The 12,157-nt window shown below is 39.5% G+C and overlaps 1 protein-coding gene across 5 annotated transcripts in view; it reads right to left on the bottom strand.

Moving 5' to 3' along the window:
* CCDC197 (coiled-coil domain containing 197) overlaps nucleotides 1-12,157 on the bottom strand; it is a 42,178-nt gene that overhangs the window by 18,391 nt on the left and 11,630 nt on the right. For all 5 annotated transcript variants that reach the window (XM_056810505.1, XM_056810509.1, XM_056810507.1 and 2 more), the window contains one exon: nucleotides 3,943-4,115. In XM_056810505.1, the coding sequence (XP_056666483.1) occupies nucleotides 3,943-4,115 (173 nt within the window). The remainder of the gene's footprint in view (nucleotides 1-3,942; nucleotides 4,116-12,157) is intronic.

Below are 12,157 nucleotides of genomic sequence, written 5' to 3'. Positions count from 1 at the left end.
AAAATGGGTTCACTCCTAAGACATCTAAAGGTTACACAAGATGCTTAGCATCATCATCAACAAAAATATTTAGTTCCTTCCTCTAGGAGGGAACTAAATTTCTGCTTTATAACAAGGTTGATTGATTGCTTTAATGCCCATTAAGCCTTTCTGGATCCTTTCCAGTCAGATACTACAGAATCATATTGCTCCAGGACTGGAAGGGACCTCAGAGTTAATTTAGTCCAACAAATATTCAAACAGGAATCTTGTCTACAAATCCACTGCATTATAACTTACCCTTTGTCTGAAGATATTTAGATAGATTACAGTAGAAAGGTTCTAATTGTAAAATATGAAATTTTGTTCATGTTGAGTTCAAATCTGTGTCCTTGTAATTTCCTCCTATTGGACCAAATTTTGCCCTCTTGGAACACCAATAAGTGCCCTTCATGTGATTTCTGTATTTCCATTGTTCTTTGCTTATATTCCTCTAAAGTTCCTTTCTTCCTATCTATCTATCAATTTATCTACCTATGTATTTATTCACCTATTTGTTCCTTCATCTATCTATTAATTGATTAATTCACCCATCAACTAATACATTCATTTGTTCATCTATTAATTCATCAATTAATCTATCCATTAATTAATTTATCTATGCATTGATCTACTAATTAGTTCATCTATTCATCTATTTACTCATCTATTAATTAATTTAACCATCAATTAATTAATCAATCTATTTATTAATTTATTAATTTATCTATTCACACATTAATTCATCTCTCTCTCTCTCTCTCTCTCTCTCTCTCTCTCTCTCTCTCTCCTTCCCTTCTTCCCTCCCTACTTACCTACTTACCTACCTACCTACCTGTCTGCCTGCCTGCCTGGTTGTGTCTGTCTGTCTATCTACCTATGCCTAATTTTGCTATCCTATTAGTCACATGGCCTAATGGATAGAAAGAAAGTTTGAAATTAGGAAGATGTATTCAGATCCCTTTTCTGACATGTATTGGCTTTTGACAAGTAAGTTTTTAAACTGCTTAGCTCCTCAAGCAACATTCCAAGACTATAAATTGTAGAATAGATGCTGATCTATATTTTCTAGAAAGCATTTCCTCACTGGGTGTTCTTCTATACCCAGGAAATCATAGATTTAATCTTTTCCCCCACTCCTTTCCTGGTTCCCAAATTAGAGAGACTTGGGACAGGATCTTATGAAGATGTGTTCTTTTCAGAACCTTCAGCACAGTGAAACATGTATTAGGTGCTCAGTAGATTTTTTTGAATAGTATTATCCTACCCTACCCTATCCTACCCTACCCTACCCTACCCTACCCTACCCTACCCTACCCTACCCTACCCTACCCTATCCTACCCTACCCTATCCTACCCTACCTTACCCTCTCCTCTCCTCTCCTCTCCTCTCCTCTCCTCTCCTCTCCTCTCCTCTCCTCTCCTCTCCTCTCCTCTCCTCTCCTCTCCTCTCCTCTCCTCTCCTCTCCTCTCCTCTCCTCTCCTCTCCTCTCCTCTCCTCTCCTCTCCTCTCCTCTCCTCTCCTCTCCTCTCCTCTCCTCTCCTCTCCTAAACTGTAGAATTCTGTTGAAAAGCATTAAACTTTTAATGCTGGCCTGTATATGGGGCAAGTTCCCTAAACCTTTCTAGGGCTTCAATCTAGGACCAGGCATGACAAATAGGAATGATTCTGGCCAGTTATCTGCCCAAGGTTGTCATTTAATATGTGAGTGCTCCACAAACTTGCAAGTTTCCTCATCTGTAAAATGAGAATAATAATAATAGGATCTACCTCACAGGGTTCTTGCAAGGACCAAATGAGATAACATATGGAAAGTGCATAGTATGATATAAATGATATTATTATTTTGGTTGGTGATGCATTGATGATTTAGTCATGTTTGACTCTTCATGACTCCATTTGGGATTCTCTCGGTGAATACTCTGAAGTAGTTTACCTTTTCCTTCTCTAACTCATTTTACAGATGAGGAAACTGAGGCCAAAAAAGGTTAAAAGATTTGCCCAGTATTATACAAGTAGTAAGTATCTGAGGATAGATTTGAATTTAGGAAGATGACTCTTTTTGACTCCAGTCGTAGCACTCTATCCACTAGGCTACCTAGCTGCCCTTTTATTAATTATTACTATTAACCTTAAAAGAGATGAGAGACCACTAGCTGTAGTGGATAAAGAGCTGGCCTTGGAATCAGAAATATCATGTTCAAATACCCCCTGCCATATACTGGAATTGTGAACCTGGACAAGTCATATAATCTTTGAGTATCCCAAGGAAAATGTTCTAACATTATACATTTTTAAAAACCCTTATCATCTGTTTTAGAATTAATACTATGTATTGCTTTGAAGTCAGAAGAGTGATAAGGGCTAGGCAATTGGGGTTAAATGACTTGTATCTGAGGTCAAATTTGAACCCAGGTCCTCCTGACTCCAAGCTTGGTGCTCTATCCACTGAGTCACCTAGCTATTCCTAAGATTAAAATTAAAGAGCAGCTGCCAATCCATATTGGTAGAGGAGTTTCTTCACTTTGAGTTCTCTATAGCAATGAAATAACTTCTTTGATCCACTTTAAGGGGTTACACAAATGAGAACCATTTTATTATTACCACTATTATTATTATTATTATTAAGCTTTATAATTTAGATTTTAAGCCTGTTTTCCTATGATCAGTTAGCATAACTTCTGTGGGCTTTTGTTTCTTTATAAAATTTTATATACCTATAAAATGAGGAGGTTAGATTAGGCATTCTTTAAGTACTCTTTCCAGGAGTGTCCTGATAAATCTTTAACAATCAACCACATGACATACTTTTTTCTTTTAATATTCTATTTTTCAGTTTAATTTGAATTATTCATATTTTCTCCATCACTTTCTTAAGTCTAGACAATCAGCAAAACAATAAATCAAACCCTGATTTGGAGCATTTGCCCATTTCTGAGTGTAAAATGTGACTCATGCTGAAAATTGAACAGTCTGCTCTCCAGCTAGTTTGAGCTGGCTCCAGCACATCACTGACACCATTCCAGCTCACATTCTATGTTATCAAGTTCCTTTTAGCCTTATACATCTAGTTTTCTTATCGGAAAGGCCCTCTTTAGTTCTAAATTTCATGATTCTACTAAAGGATGGAGTCTGTTGTTGTTGAGTTATTTTCAGTTGTTGACTACTCTTCATGACCCCATTTGGGGTTTTCTTGGCAAATCTACTAGAATGGTTTGCCATTTCCTTTTCCAGCTCATTTTAAAGATGAGGAAACTGAGGCAAATAGGGTTAAGTGGTTTGCTCAGGGTCACACAGCTAGTAAGTTTCTGAGGCCAGATTTGAACTTAGTAAGATGAATCTTCCTGATTCCAGCCTGGTGCTATATTCCCTGTACTACCATAGGATGGAGAGGATTATCATAATGTAGCCCAGGCTTTCTTACAGCAACTGTAATTCACAACTTTCATTTAAATATCTTGGGCTTAACTGGTGGCCTAAGTGGAATTGAGAGCTAGGGTCCTGGGTTCAAATATGAGCCAAACAGGTCCTAACTGTGTGACCCTGGGAAAGTCACTTAACCCCTATTGTTAAACTTTTACTGCTTTTCTGCCTTAGAATTAATGTTTAGTGTTGATTCTAAGACAGAAGGTAAAGGTTTAAAAAATATCCTGGGCTTAAATAAGTTTTACTTCCCTGCATCTCAGTATCTTATCTGAAAATGAAGGGGGTAGAATTAAATATTTCCTGAAGGTCCCTTCTAGCTCTAGATCCAGGAAACTCTGAAAACTTTCTGAGAAGGAACTCAAAGCATCTTGCACTTGATACATCACACTGGCTCATGGTCAACTAGGGGGCAGGTATTAAGTCATCTTCTAAAGTACCCCAACTCATGGAAAATAACATGCCCAGGGACCCTGTCTGTCATATCAAGATGGCATTACAAGTGTTTTGTTCTTATGTTCCAGTTGCAAAACTTCGAGATTGTTCTTTGCTTTCTGGTAGGCGTCTGAGAGGCTGGAAACTTGCTTTTTTAAGCTCGTGTTAGTTTTGGAGAGCATCTCATGATGTTCTATGATTTTCTTTATGGAAGAATTCAAATCCCAGCTTCTGTAGTCTGCATTGGGACAGAGAATTGAAGGTTCTATCAGATAAAGGAATCTTTTTCGTGATGAAAGAAATGAAAACCCCATTTTCAGTCCACAAAAAGGTCATATGTTTAACTGTCATTGTGCCTAGCCTCAATATGCTCCATCTGTCCCTCCTTCCCTTCTCTACCTAGGATAAGGGGAGAGGGAATTCCTTGGGGAAGTTAAGGGCTAGCAAGGGAAATGGCTTGCCTAATAGGAAACATCCAAGCTAGGGTTTGAACTCTGGACTTCTGACTTCTTCCCTAGTTTTCTTTCCACTCTTGGGAAAGCCTGGGAGGTTTCAGAATTGAGATGGCATTCGAGCATCTTGAAAGATGGGTTTACACAGGTAGAGAAGGGAAGGAGGGACAGAACAAACAATTAACCCCTTTTGCCTTGGTTTTCACAACAGTAAAATGGAGATAATAATAGCACTTACCTCCTGGTTTTGTTTTAAGGATTCAATGATTTAAAACATTTTATTTAATATTAAATTATATTTAATATTCATACATTATTAATTAATAATACATATGTTTAATATTAATAATACAATAACATTTTAAAAATGCTACCTTATAATGTGGGTGGATATGGTTGTGTTTTTTTTAAAGCAATGCTCCCATTTAATATTATTTTCCTTTCTGTCATTAACCTATCATTTCCTAGGAATAACTCACACTAACTTTATAGCATCTAGATGGCACAGTGGCTAGAGTGTTGGGCCTAGAGTCAAGAAGACTCAATTTCTAGAGTTTAAATCTGGCTTCAGATTTACCAGCTGTGTGACCTTGGGCAAGTCACTTAACCCTGTTGGCCTCAGTTTCCTCATCTGTAAAATGAGCTAGAGAAAGGAATGGTAAGCTATTCTAGTATCTTTGCCAAGAAAACCCCAAATGAATCATGAAGAGTTTCACATGACCGAAATGATTGAACAACTTTATAAATGATATACTTTATGTGTAACCAAGTTTTCCATTCTGAGTAGGAAAGTTCTGTAGGCATTAAGTACTCCAAATTCATATGTCCTAAGAGCAGCTGGGACTAATGATCCCTTCAGTTCATTTATTAAAAATGTGCATGTGTGCATAGAAACATGTGATCAAGCTACAGATAAGTGAGTGTCCCTGTGTATAACCATTATAAATTTATAAGTTTATTGGAAAGTACACTTAATGTACCAATACTACCCTAAAATTGGAGATGATGTGCCATAGAAAAGGAATTCAGCATCAGCAATTCTTTTATAGATAATCCAAGCGCAGCACATTTGACTCTGGAGTAGGTGCTTTGGGATAGCAGAAGGGGAAGGAAGAAAGAAAGCTTCAGGAAGGAAGGATGGCTACAGCATGACAGATATTTTGTCTTCAACAAAATACATTTATGACGCTAATAGAAAGAGAAGGCAGGGGATGGACAGGATTTTTTCCTTAGGACCATACTGTTAGTTTGTGTAGTCTGGGTCAATGATCACGCCATTTCTATTCTATTGTGCAATCTCGCTGGTCACAGCCTGATATTCTTACTTGTTCCCTGCTATAGCTGAGTATCCCAGCTGTTGGCTACACTGTTGGGATCAGGCCCATTTAATAAAGACCTTAAGGATATTGAAATAGAGGAGACGTCATAGGTTGGATTCCAATGATTTTGAAGTATATCTGGGCATATATTACCATCCTCATAGATTTTTGTATGAAATATTCGAGGGGCAAATCTTACAATGGATGGTTTGTTTAAATATTCTTTGGTGAATTCTCTTCTAAGTTTAAATATGACATCTTCAAATGGGGTTCCCTTGAGCCCCAAAACAACTCGAATCTACATCATGATGCTATTCTCTGATAAGGCTCTAAAGGAGAGGCCCTCTTACAGACTCTTAAAGACCTGCGTGAGGCACTGCTGGGCTGGAGCGGACATGTCATTGACAGCTATGGGCTCAAGAATGGGGCATAGACTAGATGATGAGGAGGAGGAGTGGGTGGAAAGGGAGAAGGCGGGAGGAGAAGAGGAGGAGGAAAGGAAGATGGAGGATGGGAGGAGGGGGAAAGGGAGGACAGGAAAGACTGAATTGGAACACAGCTGGGTTGGACTCTGAATCAAATGATGGACTTTTACCATTTTCATTCCTAGAGACTGTTTTCTACCTTTTTCATGAAAAGATTCCCATTAGGGGAAGACTTACTCTCACAGTTATGTGCCAGTACCACTAGGTGGCAATGATTGCATTCAACTCTTTATTCACTTCAATCTCAGGGTGCCTAGCACTGGCATAGCAACAGCAATAACTGACAGTTAATACAAGGAACTTTTACATACATTATCTGCTTTAATTTTAGTAATAACCAAGAGGAAAAGTGATGTGTTGAAAAGAACACTGGACTTGTAGTCAGAAGACCATCATTCTAGATCCAGCCTTGCCACTTGCTGTTACCTCAAACTTGTTACTTCCTCTCCCTCAGGCTCAGTTTCCCCATCTGTAAAATGGTGTTGATAACACTTACACTTCCTACATCAAAAGGCTGTTGTGAGGCAGGCAATTGTAAACAGCAAAGTATTATGTAAACAGATGTTAAATTAATTTTAAGTATTTACTATTCATTCTTTTTTTCTGTGTATTATATATATATGTGTGTGTGTGTGTATATATATATATATATATATATATATATATATATATATATATATATATACAGGCATAATTCAAATTCCTCTGGTCAGTAAGTTATATCTTGTGGTACACTGATAGTAATGAATATAGCATTATATATGATAGTATTCTCCCTCCCTCCCTCCCTCCCTCCCTCCCTCCCTCCCTCCCTTCCTTCCTTCCTTCCTTCCTTCCTTCCTTCCTTCCTTCCTTCCTTCCTTCCTTCCTTCCTTCCGTGAACTTTAGATTATTCCACCTTACTTAGTCTAACAAAAACAGGATTGTCTATACCCATACTTAAGGATTATCTAGGAGGATGGCCTATGACAGACATGTGCTAGCAAATGACAAATCAGAAACAACTGACAGACCCCTGGGCTGTCCCAAGTCAAGCTTAAGCTACCATTGGTACATGTAAGATGCAGGAAAGTGATGTAAAAACCGTCTATATATTTTGTGTCATTTCTTCTCTCCAGGCTCTTTTGCGGTGGAGAGGTGGCTGGCGGCACCTCAGTTTCTTCATTTGTAAATTAGAATATTGGACTGGATACTCTCTCAGGTCCCTTCTCTCTCTAGAACTAGCATCCTTTGATGGCTGATCACTAGGTTCTCACAATTGCTAGTGTAAATATACCTTGCTTCAGGAAAAAGAGAAGTGCTGAGAAGGAATCTTCAAGGACACAGCTTTCACTGACCTTTTGGCATCCTAGCCCAAGGGCAGCTAGTGGCCAAGTGGAAAAAGTGCTGGGCCTCCAGTCAGAGTTCAAATCTTGACACAGACACTTATTGGTTGTGTGGTCTGGGCAAGTCATTTAACCTGTTTGCCTCAGTTTCCTCATCTATAAAATGAACTGGAGAAGGAAATGGCAAACCACTCCAGTATCCTTGCCATGAAAATCCCATTGATAGCTATGGGCTGTGGGTTTGCGAAGAGTCAGACATGACTGAATAATTGAACAACAACAAAAAGGACTTCTTAGCTTCCTTGAAATCTTATTTCTGGACTCATTCAACTTCAATTATGCTCTCCAAAGCTCAATTGCAAAATCCAATCCATCCTAGACTTCTCTGTAACATTTTATACACTGTTGTCCACTTCTTCCTAGATACTTTCTCCTCTTTGGGGTTTCATGACACTGTTCATTGTTCTCCTACTTGCCTGACTTCTCCTTCTCAGCCTCTTTAGGTGGATCATCCATGATCCATGTTTCACCCCCTAATTATAAAGGTACTCCAATGTTTTGTCCTGGATGCTCTTTTCCCTCTCTCTATACCCTCTCAGTGATCTAGTCAGCTCTCATGAGCTCAATTAGTATCACTTGGTATATTGACATATATACATATATATCCTGCCCCAGTCTTTTCCTGAAATCTAGACCCTACATTACCTATTGGGTATTTCCATTTGAATGTCCTTTTAGGTCAGAGATGTCAAACACATGGCCCACAACACTTCTGAGTGTCACTGCAACTGGATTAAAATGTAATTGGGGGCACAGCTGGGTGGCTCAGTAGATTGAGAGCCAGGCTTAGGGATGAGATGTCTTGGATTCAAGTTTGGCCTCAAATATTTCCTAGCTGTGTGACCCTGGGCAAGTCACTTAACCCTCATTGCCTATCCCTTACTGCTCTTCTGCCTTGGAACCAACACACAGTATTGATTCTAAGATGGAAGGTAAGGATTTAAAAATAGGTAATTGGGAAATATTTAACAAAATAAATAAAACTACATCAGAGATTATTATGTATGTTTCAGTGTCCCTTGTTTCTCTTTGAATTTGATACATTGCCATAAGGTATCTCAAATTTGAAATATCCAAAATAGAACTCATTATCTTTTTCCCTAAACAAAATGGCATCCTTCTTCCAAATTTTCTTCCTTCTGTGGAGAGTATCACCATCCTTCTATTTATCTTGGTTCTGCACACTTGGAACCATCTTTGACTTTTCACTCTTCTTCAACTTTCCCTTCCCCTTTCTCTCATTTGCCAAATTTTGTTGATTTTCCATTTACAGCATTTCTTAAATCCCCACCTTAACTTTATGCACTCGGCTCCTCCTTATTAAGGCCCTCATCACTTCTTGTTTTGACTATTGCAAAAGCCTCTTATTGGATTTTCCTTCTAGATCTGTTTTCCTCTCTAGTCCACACAACTACCAAATTGATCTTCCTACAACATTCTGACTATGTCACTTCCCGGTTCAAGCAGCTGTAGGGGATCTCTATCCTTATAGGACAAAATATAAATTCCTCTAAGTTTTTGAAGGACCTTCACAATCTTTATGTTTTTCTTATACATTGTTCCCTTCATTCTACAATGTAACCTACTTGGTGTATATTTTTCTTTACCCAGGCTACACTTCATGCCTCAAAAGATCCTCCCCCCTTTCCCTTAGATTTACTATTGCCCTTCAACACGCAGCTCAAATACCACTTTCCAGAGGAGTTCTATCTACTCCCCTCAGATGTTAGTGTCCTTTCCCCCCCAAAAGTGCTTTGTTTTTACTTTGTGTATATTTTATTTGTGTGTCTCCTATTTCACACCTTCCTTTTCTCTCTCTCCCCCCCCCCCCCCCCCCATCTCTGTCCTTACTCCATGGCAGCTCCTGGAGAACAGAGACAGCTTTGTCTTTGTCCTCTCAGAGGCAGACTGCTTCAGTGGACAAAAAGCTTCCCTTATAGCCAGGAAGACCTAGGACACCTTCGTCACATGTTGGCTGTGTGATCCTTGTCAAGTCACTTAATATCAGTGTTCTAAACTTGAGGTGTCCTAGAAGCACTGGAAGCATCTCAGAGTGTTGTCTAACCCCAGTTAAAATGTAACTGGGAAAACTTTAACAAAATAAAAATACAATAAAACATTGATAACATTCCATTTAAAAATTAAGTCAATATGTGGCCAGCAGGGATCCATATGAATAGTTTAGTGACTCTGTTTCTATGAGTTTGACATCACTGCTCTAGGCAACTCACTCCAAGACTAAATTGCAGAGATGTTGTTGACCTATGTTGGTAGAAGGAATTTCCTCACCTAGGAGTTCCCAGTATTTATGGAATTATAGGTCCAGTTCTTATGCCTATTCTCAATGGCTAACAGACACTACCTGGCATCTGGTGTTTTTGTTGAGTTGTTTCAGTTGTGTCTGACTCTTTGTGATTCCTTAGGTTTTTTTTTGGTAAAGTTATGGAGTGGTTTGATATTCCCTTCTCCGACTCATTTTACATATAGGGAAACGGAGGCAAACAGGGTTATGTGACTTGCCCAGGATTGCACAGCTAGTAAGTTTGAACTCAGGAAGATGAGTCTTCCTTACTCTAAGCCCAGCACTTTAACCACTGGGCTGAGTAGCTGCCCCAGTGCTTAGTGGGAACCTAGTAAATGCTTGTTGATTGGTTGTTTAGGTTTAAGTTAGTTGCTGTTTTCCTATTCCTTCATTCAAGTATCCTGATTACAAAAACACGGTGAGCCATAGTTTTCTCATCTAAGCAGACAGGTGATAGTGTGGAGAGTGTTGGACTTGATTTTAGGAAGACCTGAGTTCAAATCTTACCTCAGACATTTACTAACTGTGATTGTGATTGTGGACAGATCACTTAACCTCTCTCTGCCTCAGTTTTCTTATCTGTAAAACAGAGATAATAATAGTACTTATCTTTCAGGACTATTGTAGGATAATATATGTAGAAGCAGTTTGCAAACCTTAAACTGGTGTCTAGTTGCTAGTTATTATTGTTATTACACAGCTAGATGGCACAGTGGATAGAGTGCTGGGTCTGAAGTCAGAATGGCTCATCTATAAGTTCAAATCTGGTCTCAGACACCTACTAGCTGTGTGATCCTGAGGAAGTCACTTAAAGCTGTTTGCCTCAGTTTCCTCATCTGTAAAATGAACTGGCAAAAGATTTTGTTTTATTGTTTCCTGCTGCCTTGTGAAGTCATTTGTTTCTAATTGTTGTATTCTAGTTTTTAAAGACTGAATTTCATCCCTGTTTTTTTGGTCATCCTTCTCCTTCTGGTCTGATTTTCTTTGGAGGTCATCTTTCATCTTCTTTGGTTCATCTTTAATTTTCTTTGCCTCATCTTTCATCTCCTTTGCCTCATTTTCAAGCTGATTAATTTTGGCTTTCAATACACTATTTTCTCATTTTAGTTCATGTGCCTCTGTTTCCAGATGACTTATCTTGCGTTCTAAGTTCTTTTCCCAATTGTCTTCAGCCTCTCTTAATTGTGTTTTGAATTGTATTTTGAGTTCTTCCAAAGCCTGTGTCCAATTTGCTGGAGTTTCTGTGTTTTTGCTTGGTGTTCCTTATCTTCCTCTGTTTCATTTGTTCTTTGTTCATTGCCTGGATAGAAGCTGTCAATTGTAATTTCTTTTTTTCTTTTTCTGTTGTTTGCTCATATTTGCCCCTTCTTTCCCCCTTGTATTCGCCTATAGTTTTGCTCCTCTCATTATGTGCTGGGTCTGTGGGTTTGGGTTTTTCTGTCCTGAAGGGACTTCTCTGCTCTGCTGATTGGTCAGGTTGAGTCCTGATGTCAGATCTTCCCCAGCTGTCAGCAGAAGCTGAAAAGGAGCTGGGCTTCCCATCTTGTTATTAAGGTGTTCTGTAGTAGTTGCAGCCTTCACTCTTGGAGCTTGATTAGCAGGGCTCTCAGAGCAGTCTGTGGGGGAGGGATGTTGGAACTTGAGCTTCCCTGCCCTCTGAAGGCTTGATAAGATTAAGTCAGGGCGGAGTTGATCTTGCAGAGCTAGATGTGCCCTGAGGCCAAAACCTCAGGAAGAGGGGGGTGCAATTTGGAATGTCTCTGTTGGTGTGATTAGGTTGCCTCCTCTGTGCTTCTTCTCCAGCTGCCTCCCAGATTTCTATGTTCAAAGCCCTGAGCCTGGCACAGCTTTGCCCACAAGGTACTCCCTCCAGACTAGCACCATTGCCCACCTAGAGATTCCAGCCACTGCTGGAGGCTCAGTATGGTAGGTAGGGGAAGGGTCCTGGGACCTTCCTTCTTCCTTCCCCTTAAACTCAAGTGTTCTCAAATTCAGGCTTTTTGGGGGCGTACCTTTTAAGTTGAGATCAGCAGGAGGGTTCCTTAGTTTTTTCCTGTTGTTATATTTGGTTTTCAGTCCCCTAGGAGCATTTTTTTTTAAACCTTTACCTTCTGTCTTGGAGTCAATACTGTGTATTGGCTCCAAGGCAGAAGAGTGGTAAGGGCTAGGTAATGGGGGTCAAGTGACTTGCCCAGGGTCACACAGCTGGGAAGTGTCTGAGGCCAGATTTGAACCTAGGACCTCCCATCTCTAGGCCTGGCTCTCAATCCACTGAGCTACCCAGCTGCCCCTGAGCATTTTGTTTTTAATTGGTGAGGAAGGGTTTTCAGAGGTCTG

Source organism: Monodelphis domestica, chromosome 1 (genome assembly GCF_027887165.1).
Source record: "Monodelphis domestica isolate mMonDom1 chromosome 1, mMonDom1.pri, whole genome shotgun sequence".
NCBI lineage: Eukaryota > Metazoa > Chordata > Mammalia > Didelphimorphia > Didelphidae > Monodelphis > Monodelphis domestica.
The sequence above is the reverse complement of the archived record's forward strand: the minus strand, read 5'-3'. Positions and strand labels throughout refer to the sequence as shown.